General features: G+C 41.6%; 1 protein-coding gene across 8 annotated transcripts in view; it reads left to right on the plus strand.

Annotated features, from left to right (window-relative positions):
- Window positions 1–18,952, plus strand: part of PICALM (phosphatidylinositol binding clathrin assembly protein) — a 64,358-nt gene that overhangs the window by 26,289 nt on the left and 19,117 nt on the right. For 5 of the 8 annotated variants that reach the window (XM_081909787.1, XM_081909789.1, XM_081909791.1 and 2 more), the window contains exons 3-13: window positions 1,608–1,683; window positions 2,270–2,372; window positions 4,403–4,496; window positions 5,040–5,151; window positions 7,766–7,872; window positions 9,632–9,673; window positions 10,331–10,416; window positions 11,453–11,576; window positions 12,566–12,702; window positions 14,597–14,697; window positions 17,896–18,042. In XM_081909787.1, coding sequence (XP_081765913.1) covers window positions 1,608–1,683; window positions 2,270–2,372; window positions 4,403–4,496; window positions 5,040–5,151; window positions 7,766–7,872; window positions 9,632–9,673; window positions 10,331–10,416; window positions 11,453–11,576; window positions 12,566–12,702; window positions 14,597–14,697; window positions 17,896–18,042 — 1,129 coding nt within the window. The remainder of the gene's footprint in view (window positions 1–1,607; window positions 1,684–2,269; window positions 2,373–4,402; window positions 4,497–5,039; window positions 5,152–7,765; window positions 7,873–9,631; window positions 9,674–10,330; window positions 10,417–11,452; window positions 11,577–12,565; window positions 12,703–14,596; window positions 14,698–17,895; window positions 18,043–18,952) is intronic. The other 3 variants (XM_081909790.1, XM_081909793.1, XM_081909794.1) reach the window with 1 other exon arrangement.

The raw sequence follows: 18,952 nt of genomic DNA on the forward strand, positions 1-18,952 counted from the left end.
ATGAGGGTGTAACCAGAGAAGGAAAAGGCACTTGTGGGCTGGCTGACAAATGAATGGGACTAATATGAGTCATTTGAAGTCTGCATCATTTACCACATGGTTAAATTGTTTACTGGCTAAATGTCACCAATGCATGTAAGTTCATTCACTGTTCAGAGTAGCTCATAGTTGTAGTGATCCAGCCTTCTTGTCCAAATGGGATTCAATGTGTGCTAGAATATATATTTATCTTAATATATTCTTTTGCTGCTTTTTACACCAGTGCTTCCAAGTGACTTATAGGACGACCAAAAAATTAAAATAAAATACAACAAGAAGAAAAATATAAAAACAGCAGTAAAACAAGACCTAAAATGCTCACCCAGTATATACTGGGGGCTGTGCTCCTGCTTGCATTGCTCACCAAACTCCGCACTCCCCTTTAAATCTTACCAATCCCCCGGCTGAATGAAGGGTTGCAGCCGTGAGAAAGATGGATGGTCTTCCTTTGTCCACCTTGGGTGTTTACCTTCACATCTGTGTAGTCAGTCATTATAGGACTCAGGCAAAGGAACAAGGGGGCAGGGTGTGTGCATTAATGGCAGCCTTGGAACTCTGGGGATGTTGATTTTGGCCCAGTTGCTTCTCCTGAGGGGTGCTCCTTTATCCTGCATGCTGCTGACTTATCTGCAATGCCTGGTATGTGGTGCAGGAGATAGCAGTGGATCCACATGCTGGCTGGCTGCCACTTCTGGCCATTTTCCCCAATGCCACAGTGCTGCTCTTGCATCCTGATCAGCTGCTTGAGATGTGGAAGCAGCAGATGATCTCCAGGCTGGCCGGGGATGAAGAAGATGGCCAGTAGCAGTGACAGCCAGCCTTGGACTGTGGATCCTTTGGGTAGACATCCCAGGGCTGGCAGACAGTGGAGCCAGCAGAGCAGGGTGGATGCTGCATCCTGTTCCAGCTGTTTGTCTGAAGCTCAACTGGGCTGCCCACTCACTGCCTCTCATCACTCTATACTTCATATTGCCACTTGCTGTGACCAAGCAAGCTGCAGCATGATGACACTATTACAAGTTAAATATAAGAAAATGAAAGAGAACACACTACGCCCACCCCAGTTAAAAGGATGAGCACAAAAATATTTGTATTCAGAACCAGCCTTACATTTCTTGAGACTGCATGCACTGTGGTTTGACTTACAAGGTGAATACCTATTTTTTACTTCCAGGATGGTATTCCTGTCTAAATAGCTCTAGCTCATCAATTTGGTTAGTTCAGTTTAAAAAGCAGACATTTGAAGTGTCTTTGAATCCGTGTGTGAGAGGCCAGCATGGGAACTGCTCTGGTTTGCTTATTTGGATTGGACAATTTGAGAAGATTTCTCTTCTGTACTCACCACATCACAGCTGAATTCAGACATTACACCAAACTGTAGTTTGAGACGCAAACTGTGCTTGCTGGGCTAATGAAAGCTGTAGTTCCAAAACCTGGAGGGTATCAGATTGTGGAAGCCTGGCTTATAGGCATTCTGACCTAGGTCACTCTACATTAATGATAAGATACACACAAAGAGCTATGTACAATTCCAGTCAAATAATCCAAAGTCTTTTTATCCCTTCTAGCGTTTTATCCAGTATCTGGCTTCCAGGAACACATTGTTTAACTTGAGCAATTTCTTGGACAAAAGTGGATTGCAAGGTAAATCATTTGGTTTGTTTCAAGTGAGTCGTGACATCCTTGAAGGTGTCTTTATAGCAGCATCATTGCTTCGGGACTCAGTTATCATTCTGAAAAGTGTAACCCTTCTGGTGGAGACCTCTCCCAAGTGCTTAAAAGATACTTGAACTTCTCTATATTCTACAACAGTCTGCAGTTGAATAGTAAAATGTCCACATTCCCCCCCCCCCCGAATTAACATTCATAAGGAAATTCATTAACATTCATAAGGAAATAACAGGTAATACAGACATCATCTTTAGTATGCAGCTAATGAAGCTGGCCCATAAAATAATTTCTACAGTTAGAGAGTGAGATGTACAAGTTCTAATTTTGTCAAAGGAGAAATGTGGGAGAAGAGGAAGCTCAGGGCATGTCTTTGTCTAAAATCACTTGTATATGGAAATCTGTGCTTTTAATTTATTTGATTCTCACAGTAAGTTAGATATATTTGTCCATAGGGTCCAAATGATGATCCTGTGAATTTAAATTGTTACGTTCTTAATGTTTAGTCATAAGTGTTCATGCAAAACAGGGAGCTAATTTGTTTTGTCTTTCTCTTCTTTAGGGTATGATATGTCCACATTTATCAGAAGATATAGCAGGTATTTGAATGAAAAAGCAGTTTCCTACAGACAAGTAGCTTTTGACTTCACAAAAGTAAAAAGAGGGTAAGGATTACATTGTCTGGAATAAATTTATTTTAAGGTGTAGCTTACTGTTTATAGCTTCTGTTCTAATTACTCATAAGTTTACTTAAATGTAAAAATGCAACTTCAAACGAATAATTGACCTCTAGAAGGTTAAGTCTTGCTACCAATGGAACCAAGATCTGTTTTTACACCACTGTGCTTTATGTTCCAGCTAGGTAATGATTTGGTTCCCAGGTGTTTTTTATTCGTATTTTTTTTAATTAGAAGGCTGTGTGCATGTGTGTGTGTGCTTTTGGGAAAGGAAGAACTTTGCAGATCAGAGGGTTGATGTAGTGCTGATCTAAATAACTGCAGTGTGTTTTGCAGCTTCCACAAAACACATTTTGTCAAAACATTCATATTAAATTTGACAATTAAAAGTGCCAAGTGACAAGCAAGTTTAATTAAGAAGTAATTCTGGACTTGAAGTTGGAAGCTCAATATTTTTTATTTTATTTTTAAGCTGGCAGCAAGGGCTTTTAAGTTGATGAAGGCTGAGAAAGGAAGGCAGTCTTCGAAAAGATTTTTGGATATAAAATTCTTAAAACTCAAAAGTATATACTAGAGGGAGTCAACAGTATGGAGCATATTTGAATGAGCTTTTAAATGCTGGTGTTTTGTCAAGTAGTCTGGGAGAAGAAACATTCCAAAAGCTCTTCACCAGTAGCATCTGCATTTCCATAGAAGTCCAGCCCTTTGCTCCCATCCCTGTGCCTTGTGATATCAGGCTTTTATCCTGTCTCTGCCAGCCCTGCGTCTGTAATCACTTGCGATTGCAGTCAACTATGTGACTAGTTCTACACGCGCAAGGAAGCTTTAGATTTGTGTTATTTTAACAGCAAATGCTATCTGCTGTGTGCCAAATTTCTTTTGAAACTTTGGAAAGTTTAAAAGGCAGTATGTGATATGAACGTAAGAGCCTTGCTGTGTCAGACCAGATGTCAATCTAGTCCATCATACTGCTTTAACAGTGACTATTCACTGCTTTATAGGAAGTTCATAAGCATTATTACCTAAGGGCAGAGTAGATTTGAGGGGTTGAGAGGGACAGGAGGAGAAGTTCCTTTGCGCAAGCAGAACAACTCACACAGTGATTTCATTGGACACCAGCGGATACAACTTGTACTGAAATTAGTTCAAAGGTCTTGTGACTTCTGTGTTCTTGAAAATTTGAAATGACTGACATTAAAAGTATAAAAAAAATAGAATTCTGTTTTGCCATTTTTGTTCCTTTAATTGAGTCTAAAATGTTTAATAAACTTGACTGAGACACTTAGGAACTTGGATAGCTCTTGAGTTACTCTCAACTTAGTAATGTTTCTCTTGCTGTTGATCTTCTTGCTTGCTTTCACAGCAAGTAGAATCATAAAATCATAGAATCAGAGCTGGAAGGGACGCCGAGTGTCATTTAGTCCAACACCCCCCCCCATGCAATACTTTTGAGTTTTAAGAATCTCAGTTAAAACATCCGTGACAGATGGTCATCCAACCCCTGCTTAAAAACCTAGAGTAGGAGTGAGTTAAGTAGTTTAACTCACAAATACAATCACTGTAGCATACGACTACACAATGATTTAAAATATTTTAAAATGCCTTGCATATCTAAACAGGAAGTTACCAATATCCAATAACTTAACATCCAAATGAAACTGCAAAGCTTGCCGGCGTTAGCACTAAGCCCCCCTTCCCCCAAACCATTTACACCTAGAGTCAAAAGGCCAGAAATCCCATGGGAGTTCTCCTTGCAGGCCCACTCCCCCAACTCCTGGGGCTGGAAGTTGGAGCAAGACATCCAGTTTTCCCTGTTGTATTCAGACAAATTCCATGGACTGGGCAGAGAGCAAGAGGCCTCCTATTATCCTTACCGGTCTGGCCTATTGCTTTTATGCATGCACGCAGGTTGCAGGGGCAGGGAAAAGGGGAGGGAGAAGAGCGGAACACCCTGTGTCAGCCATCATGCCAAATATGTTTTGCTTACTGATGTGTCTCTCACTTCCCCTTTCTCTTAGTGCTGATGGAGTCATGAGGACTATGAATACTGAGAAACTCCTAAAAACAGTACCAATAATACAAAACCAGATGGATGCACTTCTTGATTTCAATGTAAGTGTTTTAGTTACGGCATCGATAAAGGCTAGACTACCTACTCCTGGTTTCATAAAACACTACCTCTTAATGCCTTATAAATGCCCTGTTTATATTTCTGCCCTTTCTGGATAAAGGCAGTAAAAAAAAATGTTCAAATTTAGTCTCCTATGAGGAAAAAAATGTTTGGTTCTAATATGTGTTGGTGATGCAAGCGGTAATTTTTCTGAGTTGGCAAACGCTAAATATCTTAAACTATATGTTCTCTTGGTAGCAATAAACAGATATTCTGATAGGAACTGAGAGCACCAACTACAGTAGCAACTTTCCCCAGCACCTGCATGATAGTTGGGGGTCACTGGCACACCCCCTTAAGACTTGTGCAACTGCTGCAGAGTTCCCAAAGCCAACAAGAACCTTTATTTCACCAGGTTGTCGTGTCACAAATTTATAGTGCACAATGTCAAAAGGCAAGACCGATCTTTGCCCTGCATACTGAAGACAGGAGATAGCTGTGGATGTTTTTTCAAATTAAACTAATTTTTTTCTTCTCACCGGCAGGTCAACAGCAATGAACTTACAAATGGTGTAATTAATGCTGCCTTCATGCTTCTCTTCAAAGATGCCATTAGACTCTTTGCAGCGTATAATGAAGGGATTATTAACCTGTTGGGTAAATACTACTTTTTTTTACATCTCTTCATTGTACTTAGTAGGCAAGACAGTGATCTTTGTTTTGACTTCCTGCAAGACAATTTTAAACTGCCTTAAAGAGCTGCTTCTCTTTACATGTAAACAGAAATATGTAGGTGCCTAAACCCAAGCTAGTCTGGAGTATTTTTGGCATGAAAAATGACTTGCTTGAACTATAATTTTCTTGTCCAGCTACCACACAACCAATCTGCAAAGCTGACAATTTTCTCTTTGGATCTTAGGGAAGGTGACAATTTTGTTAACTAATTTAGCTTTTGGCACTCTCTCCTTAGGGCGGCTTTCATAAGTGGAATTTGTGGGTTGGAATACTTTACACTTCCTCATGGAGAGCTGCCATACCTCCAGAGGAGAGTGGAGTCGGCTAGGCATTCCTTTGTGCTTCTGAATAGGGTTTGTCCCACATACAATGTGAAGAGGAAATGCTGGAGTTGATACGGGAATGTTAGTGTGTGGCAGTCATATATGCATTTGTACAAATAAACAGTGAATCCTGTTAGGCATGGGTAGGCAACTCCTTTGTATGCGCCTGCTTCTCTTTAATGGCGTCCCAAGCAGCAGAAATAGAGCAGCTGAAGCACTAATCTTTGAAGGTAAAAATGTTTCACCTGAAGTATTTCCAGCTTTCAGGCTGCAGTTGAAAGGGACTGGGGCAGTCAACAAGAGCAACAATGGGAAAGAGCTATTTTCTTCGTGCTATAATTTGTGGGCTTCTCAGAGACAGTTGTTTGGCTGCTGTTGGAAATAGGATGCTAGGCTACATGGACCTTTGGTTTGATTCGGCAGGGCTGTTCTTAGATTCTTCATGCAATGTATCTGCAATAAGATTAGTGCATGGTACGGTATGGCCCAGTTGTGCCATTTTTATTATATTCACTTTGGTATACAGTATGTACCTACCTGCTAAATCTTTATGCATTGGGTTGTCCATACAGGAATGAAAGTTGAGCCAGTAAAAAAGTTGAAGCTACTTACTAGTACTTGGTAGGCCACTGTGGTTCTCATGGATTGCTTATAATATGAATGGTTGCTGTAAAGTAAAATGAGGATTGTGGTGCAGCATGCAGCAGAACATGCTCATTCACAACATTAGAATAACTTTGGGATTTATTTATTTTTTGGTTTATATTTTGTTGAGGAAAATTTTCCTAGTTTGCCTGTCCCTTCTACACCATGTTGAATATTTAATTTCTATCTGAAATCATAATCATTGTGAGAGGGGGTGGCTATTGTTTTGTTTTAGTTTTATGTACTCTCTGGGTTTTTCCCACATTTTTATGCTGTGAATCACCCTGAGATATTTGGATAAAGCTTGGTATACTGCTACTATACAACAAATGCTGACAAACTCTTGCCAAATAGGTGAAAGTAAAAGTAAATAAATCCCAAAGTGTGTGGATGTAAATAAATAAACTTGATTGAGTTTAGTCTGTGAACACTGAAAATTTCATTCAGTAACTCCACAATTTTGACACTCACTAGATTTGCACAAGATTAATACCATTCCCTTCTGGCTGTTGACACCCTCTATTTTGTGCATTCACTGTAAAATAGATTTCTGGACTGAAGGAGTCACATTGCAATCACTTTTTGGTTTTCTGCCTGCTCCAGGGAAATGGTCACCGTTAACAAAATCAGGCTTGAGTAAGAGGAGTTGTTCTTTAGTGCAAATTCTTAACATGCTGTCATAGAATCATAGAGTTGGAAGAGACCACAAGAGCCATCGAGTCCAACCCCTTGCCAAGCAGGAAACACCATCAGAGCACTCCTGACATATGGTTGTCAAGCCTCTGCTTAAAGACCTCCAAAGAAGGAGACTCCACCACACTCCTTGGCAGCAAATTCCACTGTCGAACAGCTCTTACCGTCAGGAAGTTCTTCCTAATGTTTAGGTGTCGTTCTTCAGTAATATGTCTAGAGTGACTTAAATACAGCCTTTGCAAATGCAGGGTTTTACTTTCTAACTATAACTATAGACTTATGATTCTAACTTTTACTTCAGTCTGAGAATTTGAGGCTTCCTACTATGTCTTACTTTGAAACTGCTGTTCCTGCACCTTATCTCCAGCTCTTGAGCCTAAACATAAACACATGACAGAGTGAAGAAGAGTTTGGTGAAGGGTGAAGGTTATCCATTTGCTTGGCAAACACCTCTGATCTTTGTGACTGGTTTACTCATTTGGCTGGTTTGGATATTAGGGTGAGCCATAGCTGAGGTTGGCAAAAATGAACTTAGCCCAGGCTTGCATACTCACCCCCCTCCAAAAAAAGAAAAAGAAAAAAACAGCTTGGCTATACTGAGAACTTTAGAAGCTTTTGTTTGCTTCAATTACAGATTAACTGCAGTTTATCATGCTTTCCAAGCTGGGGGTTTTTCACTAACCATCATTAATATTAACAACAGTTGAAGGTTTGGGGTGACACACCAAACTGCAATTAATAAAAAAAATAAGCTTCAAATCTCCTTGTGGCTGCACCAGAGGAGGGGGTAATGTGCAAACCAAGGAGGTGGTTAGGGTAAAACTGTAAACAAACACATTGATGACTCTTATTTTTTAAATTCTCTTATTTTGTAGAAAAATACTTTGACATGAAAAAGAATCAATGCAAAGAAGGCCTTGACATATATAAGAAGTTTCTGACTAGAATGACAAGGATTTCTGAGTTTCTCAAAGTTGCAGAGGTAAAACTTACTGGTCCATCCAGTTCTGCCATCATTCAAAATGGCTAAATGCTATTAATGAGAGTTTTATGGAGATCAAATGGTGATCAATATTTTTGAGCTAGAATGCTTAAAGTGAGCCGAAGACCCATCCACTCTAAGTTAGGGTGCGGGGAGAATATTGGTTCATTCCGAACTGCCTAGGAGATTGATCATATGACACCAAGTAATGTGTGTGAATATCAGCCTTGTGGTGGTGTACAGCCAAGTATTTTGGGCTGTTACATATTGAATGAAAGGATGCACACGTTTCATCCCTGCATGCCTTTCTTAGATAATTCCTCACATGGAAAAAAGTATACTCATGTTTTGGGGTGGAGAGTTGTTCCATCTTACATTAACTTAATATGTGTAATGCTGTTTCTAAGCTTCAGTGACAATGAATGGGTTTTGAAGGGACAAATGGGATACTTAGGGGAGAAGAGGGTCTATATCAGGGGTTGTAAGCCCATAGTCCACCTCAGGCCCACAAAGCTGCTTGAAATGCTAGCCCACAGCATATTTGGTGGTAACTTTTCTCCTCCTGTGCCACCACTGTTAGCATGTCAAAGCACTCTAGAAACAGGAGGGAATGCTCCTTCCTGTTTCTGTTTCTGCAGTGCTTTGACCTACTAGCAGTGTTGACATGCAAAAGGATGAAACTTTGACCATTCCCACTTTTTGTTTTGGCTGTGCCCACTGCTGGCATGCAGCCCTTTAGAGGGCTGCCAACAATAAATGCTGCCCTCAGACCAAAGAAGGCTAGTCATTCCTGGACTATATCTATTGTGATATCCAGCTCTCTCCACCCCCTAAAAAAAACTCAAAAGCATTTGCTGGCAAGTGTTGTGTATGCATCCTCACATCACCTGGGACAAGAAGTTGAGCTCGGAGCTCTCTCCCCTTCCCCGTAATAACACTGCAGATGGGGATAAAATGACCTTTCCACTTGCTTTTTTCCCTGGGCCCTCCTGCCTCCCATTGCCACAGCTGTAGAAGAAGCCCCAGTCTATTTCTGCAACTAAGGTGCAGTGCGTGGTGAGTTGGGTCACAGAGAATGTTTGTTCTGAGCTCAGTCTCACATGCACCCCCCGACACACACATTCAGCTCATTGCATTGGGGAAAGAATGAGTGGCAAAGGTTCTCATAAGTTCTCTGCCCTGCTCCCTGTTTCCTTCTGCAGTTCTTTGTAGGTTGCTCTTAATGTAAAGGGGCAGTCCTGATGGCAGCAGCAAAGGGGTGTGCACAAGCTTGCAATTTGACTAGGATTGTAGTTCCAAGCCGTCCAAGAGGAAACCTGTTTTATTAGCATTAACTTTGCTTATTCCATTGCTGAAATAAACTGTATTGTAAACAAAAGGCCATTCCTAGTAACTCTGGTCAGGATAGATTTTGATCACTTATTCTTCAGAAAAGAGGCTCTTCATCCCCTTCTATATCATATGACACAAAAAGTGAAGGACTGCAGAGCTGGTAAAATCTCTATGCATGTGTTTTTGACAACATCATTAAAAATGACCTTGGCTGCTTTGGGTGTTATTGATATATACCGTTGACACACTAAAGTAAGCAAGTTTATATTTTTCTTTACAGATTTTTTTCTTGAGTGATACGATCCTTCATAGTGTGTAGAACAGCCTTTTTTCCCCTTTCATGTTACCTTCATTGTGCTTTCTTCATCCTGTCTTTAGCCAAACATGGTTAAGGCCTATATCTTATTAAATCTATTTGTTGTTACAGCAAGTGGGGATAGACAGAGGAGACATACCAGATCTTTCTCAGGTAGATGATTTTATGCATTTGTCATGCATGTCCGTTTGGCCTTTCATAATCAGAAGACCTTGGTGTAATCACTAATGCTTTAATTGGTTGTTACCATGTTCTTAAATTGGAGGGTGTTTTTTTTTAATGGGGTTTGAATCTGTTGTTGGTTCCTTCGTCAGACTTCAGAACGTTTCTCAGTTGCTCTGTTTCAAAGCTAATGATCCTTGCTAAACTACTATACTTTGAAGCAGTAGGTTGCTAAATTTTAAATCAGTTTAAATTCTGTAATAGAGGTGCAGCTGTCTATATAAGCATTTGCACCCAAAATACTAATTCAGGTTGGCAAAGATTAATAGTGCATTAACATGTTTCTGTGGCTTAGTAGCTGCTTTCAAGTTTTACCCTTGGAACATAGAGAGACTACTCATTCATGAATGTGCCATTTTTTCCTTGTGCTGTCCTTTTGTATTTCTCTTCAATGCATGGATGGTTTTTTTTTTAAAATGAGCAATCTAGGGCCACATGTACCATGCAGCATTTTAAATAAATTTTTGGCGATGGTGCTGTTAAGAGCTGCTGCCTGTATTTACCTGCTTATTGTTGAATTCTTTGCGACTGGAGGACCTGACATTTTTTGCCTTTAATTTCTCAAAGGCTACTGATTTTCTTTTGTAGGCACCAAGCAGCCTTCTTGATGCATTGGAACAGCACTTAGCCTCCTTAGAAGGAAAGAAAATCAAAGACTCTACTGCTGCAAGCAGGCATGTTTTAAATTCTCCTTGTAGTTGGCACCATATGTTGGGCAATGCTTGAAGATTCCTCAAATATGCTTCACATGTGTCCTTATTTGTAAAAATCGAAAGAATGTTACTTGTTCAGGTTTTCTTATCTGGGTGCAGTCATGGTAACACAACACCCTCTGTTATTTCCAAATTTGAAGATTTCCTACGTGGCCATTTACGTTTTCCCAAACATCAAATATAAATGTAATAGGTGATGTAATTAACACCAGGTGTTTTCAGCAAATCTAAAGTGCAATGGTTTGAGTTTCAAGCTGGGACCCGGGAGACCAAGATTCAGCCAGGGTTCAAATCCCTGGGTGACCTTGACCAGTCAGTCTTTCAGCCTAACCTGCCTCACTGGGTTGCTAGCATAAGAAGAGGGAGGGAGAACCGTGCATGCCACCTTGAGCTCATTGGAAGGCAAGGCAGGATATGCTGCATGATTTGGCTGGATGCAGCCTGCAACTGCTAGAAGAACTCAACCTGCTTATCTCTGCAAACCAACCACAACAGCAGTGCAGAAGGTTTTGGCAGCAGCTTTCTCTTGCCTTTGTCACCAATATAGCATTGGTCACACACTTTAAAATGAACTGATATAGCTTCTAGACTTCAGGACCAGTAAGGAAAATGCATGTGATCTAGGCTAGACCGAAGTGGTGTCTAACAGCGCTATGTCATTTTATCTCTCGGAAGTCCTAGAGATTGTGTGCTGCTTTGACTTTCTGTTTGTACAATCAGGCCAAGTGGGGCACATTCCATTGTGAATAAACTGAATCCTGAAATAGACGGGGCATGGCTGACTTCAAGTGTTTCCATCAAATTGCCCTTCCGTCAAATATGTACAATCTGTACAGAAACACAGGCGAAATCTGCTTCCCAGGGTTAAGTCTACCAAAGAAAAAAGAGTCTTGTATGTTTATAGGTTGGGAAAAAACAAAGCGGAGCTCTGTTGAGCATCTTTCTCTGTTGTGTCGTCTGTATAACTGCCAGGTTTCCTTCTGTCAACTTTTCCTAGGGCTACCACTCTTTCCAATGCAGTCTCCTCCCTCGCAAGCACCGGCCTGTCGCTCACCAAAGTAGATGAAAGGGAAAAACAAGCCGCACTAGAGGAAGAGCAGGCACGTTTAAAAGCTTTAAAGGTGGGCATGATTTTTCCTTTGTACTGAGTGTGGTATATAGGCTGCCTAATGGTTGCACAGCAAGTATGAGGGACCTCAAAGCTCTCTGTCTAGCTCTGAACTCTGCCATCCCCTCCAGGTCACACCCTTCACTTGCCTTGCTCTGCATCCTCCCCTATTGCTTGTGCTTTTGAATTAGGATAATACCTCTTGCTTGCCTGGACAGAGGGAGCTGTATGTCTGACCACACTCACCACTGTATGGAAAAAGATTTCCCACCCTTAGTATATACAGTGTTCAAAGATGAAAAAGCAGGCTGTGTATATAAGACAGTGGATCACACTTGACAAGGATGGCTTGTTCACATTCATTTAAAAGCTGCCTATGAATACTTGGGTGGTTGGAACAAGCTTTCTGTCTCTTAAAGTTGGGATACACACACACACACACACACACACACACACACACCAACTTTAAGAGACAGAAATATATATATGAGAGAATGAAATTAGAAGTAGAACATAGAATTATTATTTAGCCTGAATAATTAGCCTGAATTTTTTGTGGTAGAGAGCCAGTATGGTGTAGTGGTTAAGAGCGGTAGTCTTGTAATCTGGGGAACCGGGTTCGTGTCTTCGCTCCTCCACGTGCAACTGCTGGGTGACCTTGGGCCAGTCACACTTCTTTGAAGTCTCTCAGCCCCACTCACCCCACAGAGTGTTTGTTGTGGGGGAGGAAGGGAAAGAAGAATGTTAGCCGCTTTAATACTCCTTAAAGGGAGTGAAAGGCGGGATATCAAATCCAAATCCAAACTCTACTGGGCCATACAGAGAACCATTTATAAGAAAATGTAAAACCACAACAATGTACACTGTTGCTCATTTGTAGTTTGCCCGCCCCCTTTTAGAGGCCTTAATAGAGCTATTTGAGGGCTTTGTTCTGCTTAACTTTATCAACTGCCTAAGCAAAAAAACCCTTTGTTTTTAAAAATTGTCTTTATTTCCCATCAGGAACAACGTCTAAAAGAACTTGCAAAGAAACCTCATAACTCCTTAACAACAGCCTCCTCTCCTGTGTCTAATGCAGCAGGAAGCATAATGACTACACCAGCCATTGACATTTTTTCCACACCTAGTTCTTCAAACAGGTATGCCCTTGATGTATGTCAGAACTGCTCATAATTGGGGGGAAATGTTTCTAGCCAGAGTACATCCTTAAAATGAGACTGTTCTGTAGATTTTATTTATTGTGTAGCTCTTTGGCTCTGTGGGTTAAAGCCTCAGCGCCTAGGACTTGCCGATCAAAAGGTCGGCGGTTCGAATCCCTGCTGCGGGGTGCGCTCCCGCTGCTCGGTCCCAGCGCCTGCCAACCTAGCAGTTTGAAAGCACCTCCGGGTGCAAGTAGATAAATAGGGACCGCTTACCAGCGGGAAGGTAAACGGCGTTTCCGTGTGCAGCTCTGGCTCGCCAGAGCAGCGATGTCACGCTGGCCATGTGACCCGGAAGTGTCTCCGGACAGCGCTGGCCCCTGGCCTCTTAAGTGAGATGGGCGCACAACCCCAGAGTCTGTCAAGACTGGCCCGTATGGGCAGGGGTACCTTTACCTTTACCTTTACCTCTTTGGCTTTGACATAAGCTAACCATAAGGTTCGTTTATCTAGTGCCAAGGGAGAATAAGCCAAACATCCTGGTTAAATGTATAAGAAAGGTAGTGATGCTTGAATTCTTAAGTATGCAACTGCTCAGGACACTCTTGCCTTATCAGGAAAAAGTAGAACTATGCTGTAATTTGTAGGGGTTTTTTCAGTGGTCCAGAGCTACATCTTTTAACAGTGTCACAGCCTGCATGCAATACCTGGGCCTGTCAGTATAAACTGTCCTATGCAATTAAAGATCCTTAGGATTTTGGATTTTTTGTTTTTGTATTAAACAGGTTATGGGCAGGGGTTAACAATATTCAGTGCACACTGCTGATCCAGCATTGATGATCTGCAAAAGTATGAGATGCTCCATTGTGCAAACACACACGTATTCTCTAGATCAGTGCTTCTCAAGCTATCTGATGTGGTGGACCACCTCCAAATTCGCCAGGGACTGGTACCATATTTGGTCCCTTTAGCTTCCCATCTAACCTGGGCTGTGGTGGTCACTGGGGATTGGCAGCTGATGGGTCATGGACTGGCACCAGTCCGTGGACCACCACTTTGAGTAGCACTGCTCTAAACTCTATAAAGCCTCTCAAAAAGATGTAAAGCTGGAGTTTTAGTATGAAATGGATTGCAGTGAAAAGCATTGTGTGTTCTGGTGCCACATGGATACCATCACCAGCAATTGTGGACTTGACCTATGAGCACTGCTTTGTTATAGAAGTGCTGGAGAAGAACTGTACAACAGTCAGTGTACTGTTGATGCAGTCTGATACCCAGAATGGTTTGCGTGGTGGGACCTCACGAAATGACTGTGTGCACTGTTGCTTTGACTGTAAGCAGCAAAAATAAACATGAGTTTAGCCCAACCAAATGAATGCTTCATTACATCTGCATTTCTGCAAACTGCAAAACTTGCAGCATAGCCTTTAAAAACAGAAGAATTATTGGCAAATGAAACCTCCTAAGTATCTGTGTGAATCTCCCACTTGTGCTATATATTCAATGCAACTAGCAAGAGCAATAAACCTGTGCTAGCATGTGAAGAACCACACAACTAATTTGATGAGCCCAGGGAGTCATTATGCTTTTGTCACTCCAATGGTATGCCTCCCTCCTTCCAAATAATACCTTACAGCAGGCTGCCTTTGATACTGGAAAGAGATGGGGGTGGCTGCGGTTCCAAAAGGAAAAAGTCAATCCCTCTGGGCATGTTGATGCCTCCTTTTGATCCTGGCCTTGGATATCCAGTGAGCTAAATTCTGCCACATTTCATGCATGCACACACATTCCATTTAGGAAAACACTATGATAGTTTGAATAGCTTTGCTAAGTTTTATGAAAGAAAGGCAATGTTGCTCAAGTCTTTGATAGTTGCCCTCATCTGTTTCCATAGTACATCAAAGCTGCCAAATGACCTCCTTGATTTGCAGCCAACCTTTCATCCGTCTGTGCATCCTATATCCTCTGCGCAACAAGTAGGAGGGACCTGGGGAGGTAAGAAACTCACAGTTAAATCCCAGTTTTGGTTACTTCATAGTCACTCATAACCATCAGTAATATTTCATAGACTCTTAAGCTTTCCTGCCTTGTTAAATTTAGGTAAAAAGATTTTTTTAAAAAAATGTCTGGGACAGATAATTCTTCACACCGTATTTTGAAGGATTGGAAACAAAACATGGTGTATCATAGCGCATAGCTAAACTTCGTTTCCTGTTTAGCCCCAATCATAGTTGTATCTTTGTAGTCATTGTGAGTTATTGTGAGGCTTGATTTCAGGTAAGTCTGGGCTACGGAGCGAAGTCCAGAGTATCAGAATGATTCACCTTTGCTCTGCAAATGCTAATTTGAAATGCTTGCAAGGCCATCTGATTTCCTGTAAAATCTTATGTGAACATCCCAGAGCTGGTGCATTGCACAGGCCTTGCCTCCAAAGGCAGACAGCTTAGAAGCTCCTTACACGCTGGGCCACCCCTGACACAAAAGAGCTCTCCACTTTCCTTGGATTTAACTTGCACAGTTTCAACAAGCCTGCCTTCATGTGTGTATGGCTAAAATCACACAAGTCAAACGTGCATAAGATGTGACCTACCGTGTTGAACTTTTCAGTTGCTTAAGCCATTCAGATGTATTTAATATGTTGGGTAATACCTCAACACACACACACCCCAATGTAATATCTATCGATCATTTTATTTGTATGCTGCCTTTCCAAAGTTAAAACCATGGTCAAGGCATCTGTGTACTAGTCAAAGTTGCTCATGTTGGGGCTTCATTCCCTCAAACGAGCCTTCTTGCAGCAATGCACCTTCTATCATGTCCTCTGCCCCACCCCCTGGAAGTATATGCAGTAATTTGGCCAAGTTGCCTTTAATACTTGTCCTTTCTTGTTCATAGCTTTGACAGCTTTGCACTCTTTTTCTCTGGCCGCAAAATATTTTGTGGGATAGTGGAGGGCCAGGCAAGATGGTAGACATGTTTTTCTGGTAGCTTCGTTCATGCTTGTGGTTGCTGAAGTAGAATAAGCATATTCTGTTTTTTGTAGACAAATCCTTGCTGAAAATGTTAACTAGAATTATTTAGAAATGGGTAGAATTTTCTGTATGAAGAATGTAAGCCTGCTTTTCAGGGTTTTTCTTTCAGAAGATGGTAGACCATGTTCAGGCTTCTCCCCCCCTTTTTTTTTTAAAAAAAATCACTTGATAAATAAGTTCTACTTAAATGTAATCCGTACAGCAGGAGTGGGAAATCTTTTGAGCCCAAGGGCCATATTCTGTCATGGACAACCTTTGCGGGGCCAGAAGCAGCAGTGGGTGGGCCGACAAATGTGGCTCTTGCCATTGTGCAGTCAGCTGCAATAGCCACAAAGAGGTTTCTTTGTGAATGCACACATCTCTTCATCTCAGCAAACATCATCACCGTTCATGACCACTTTTCAGCCAGGCAAAAGGATTTGAGGAGGGTGCAGCAGAGGCGCGGTGAGATGGCACAGCATGGACAGAGTCCTGAGGATTGAGGAGAGACACCCAGAGCGCTACATTTGTCCTCCAGGGCTGAGGTTTCGCACCCCTGTCCTATAGCTGTGATTGGCAATTTGTTTCTCATTACTATTGTGCAGGAAGTAAACTTCTCAGCTGTTTTACATCTTGTTTTGGGGGTATCAGAAAATGGTTTTGAGAGGTGGTTCTGACCTGGAAGGTAAAGTACAGCCCAGGAAACAGAAATGTGAGGGAGAAAAGAAACATAACAAATTATGGGAAACAGAAATTTAAACAAAACTCTACTGCCCTTATGATTGGCCAAGAGTTTGAAGGAGAGTGGAAGCGAGTTTGAGTGGGTTTTGGTTGGTTAGAGTTCGAGCACGCTTGGCAAATTTAAGGCTTCAGTCAGAAATAAGACAAAATGGAGAGGGCTGCGGTAAGACTCCAGAAACTGAACAGAGCGGACTGGAAACAGCTTTACTGATACACACTGAACAGGGAAATAGTTTAGACAAGGTTTAGCTGGATGTATTTGCTTATATATTTATTTGGTCTTCTGGTTGTCTGATTAGAAAAAAACTCAAAATTACTACCTTACAGAAAACCTTTAGTACAAACTACATTTTTTTTGGGGGGGGGGGTCTGATGTCTTGTTTTGTCTGCAGTTTTGTTCATTCCACAACTAATTTCCTCACCATCCTATCTAGTAAAGAGAGCTTGTTGGGCCACTAAATACTGTTTCAGAGGCAATCAGGGATAAAAAAACATCCACTTAGTAATAGCAATGAAGACCAAAGGAGAGGTTGGGTTAGCCAAGTTACTCTTCTCCTTCTCATAGTGAAGCCTGTGCCATCACATGTGTTTTTAACTGAGTGAGGGCTGCATGACTTTAGCCTAAATATTAATTCTCTAGCAGCTTTATCACACCATGTTAAACCATAGTTAATAGTTTACCATGAATGGGCAGGGGGCTCCTGCTTTGCTCCTCCCCCAGTGCATTCAGGAGCAGCAAACCATGACCCCTTGGTGTTGCTTCCATACCAGAGATGGTGGCTTGCTTTGCTACAAACCGCAATGTTAAATCAAGGTTTGTTCTTGACTTACCAGTTGTGTTTTGTTTAAGTGAAACAAGCCACAATCCCCAGTTGGTTGAGCCAGGGATCATGGTTTGTTACTACTGCGAGGGAGGGGGTGAAGTTGGAGTGATCTGTACATAACTGTTAACTATGGTTTACCATGGTGTGTGAACTGAGCCCAGAAGTCAAAACAGGAAGGGTTTTTTTAGAACTTGAGAGATAAAAAGGCATTTAAGAAAGGAAATTGTATGGGCATAGCGAGGGCTCATGGCAAGTCTTGGGAAAAGCCCAGGGGCTGGGGGTGGATGATCCAAGTTAGAGGCACTGCACTGAAGGGATTCTTCTATATCAAAGGTGTTGTGCAGTATGTTGTAGGTGGATTCTGCTTCCAGAGACCAGAGTATTAAGATAGTGTCCTTTTCAGAAAATACCTGAATCAGGATAACTTAGAGAATGCCTGTTACCTCTTGCCAATAAGCCATTTATGTAGGTGTTGGGGGGAAATGCAAACTGATACTCTTAAAGCAAAACTGACTTACAGAACTGCTTATGCTGTTCCTGATTACTAATGCACAGCTAACCTGGTCCCCCACCCCTATTCCTCTTCTTCTCCTTCTTGCTCTGCTTGGACTGCACAGATCCTTTCACTTCTACCGCTGACGCTGTTGATGATGCCGTCCCAAGCCTAAATCCTTTCCTCACAAAATCTAGCGATCACCTCTCTGTCTCTTCTGACGTACTACCCACTTTCACTTCTAGGACACCAACTCATGAGATGTTCGTTGGTAATGTACCATCTGACTGGCTTTTCCCTTTCTCTTGACTATCAGACTATTCTGGGCAAATTTAGGATTTTCAAAAGAGAGAAAAGAAAGATAAAACGAATGAGCTATTACCTAATGACAGTTTGAGTTCCCTTCCCAGTTGTAAATACATGACCTACAGAATGTAGTGCAGTGGTAGCTGTGTAAATTCAGATGGGCAACTACTTAGGGATTGAGGGCGGAGAGAGGAGACTTTATATTCCTTCCCAGCCTTATTGTTTTATCTAATATTTGTAAAACAACAACAAAAACAACACCCAGAGGTTACTGAATTGGGGACAGTTCCCCCCTAAAAGCAGGCAAGCCTTTGCTACAGGCATATCAACTACAGTGTTGCTCATCTAAATGAGTCACATATAGAGTTGCCCTACCTACAGTGTTCCGTATGCAGTCCATGGGGTAATATTTATGTCCAGCTATGCGCCCTTGGCCACATGGAGTTTCCATTCCAAGCTAGATGTGGCACAATTTGACCTCCAGAAGCGTAAATTCTAAGATTACCATGTCATTGTATGACTTTCGATTTAACTCTTTCTGGTTCTCTAGATCGCTTCAATCCATTTACTGAATCAAACCCCTTTGTGGAAACCAAATATGCATCCACTTTTCAGCTCTGTCACTTTACTTCAGGTATAATACAAATGCCTTGAGGGTTTTACACTTGCTTGTTTTCAGAGGTGTAAAACATGGCATTTGATGATGTTTCCCCCCCTGTCTTTAGATAGTGTAAAATCTTCCCTTTTTTTAGAAGTTGTTGCTAGATTGCTTGTGTGTGTGTTATAGGTCACGTAGTTGTTGTCTTAACTTAGTGTCCAAATAATTGGTTAAGCAGATAAGAGTGTCCTGTTCCTTTCTCTCTGTAACTGTTCCT

Source organism: Podarcis melisellensis (assembly GCF_964234715.1).
Source record: "Podarcis melisellensis genome assembly, chromosome: 4".
Taxonomy (NCBI): Eukaryota; Metazoa; Chordata; class Lepidosauria; order Squamata; family Lacertidae; genus Podarcis; species Podarcis melisellensis.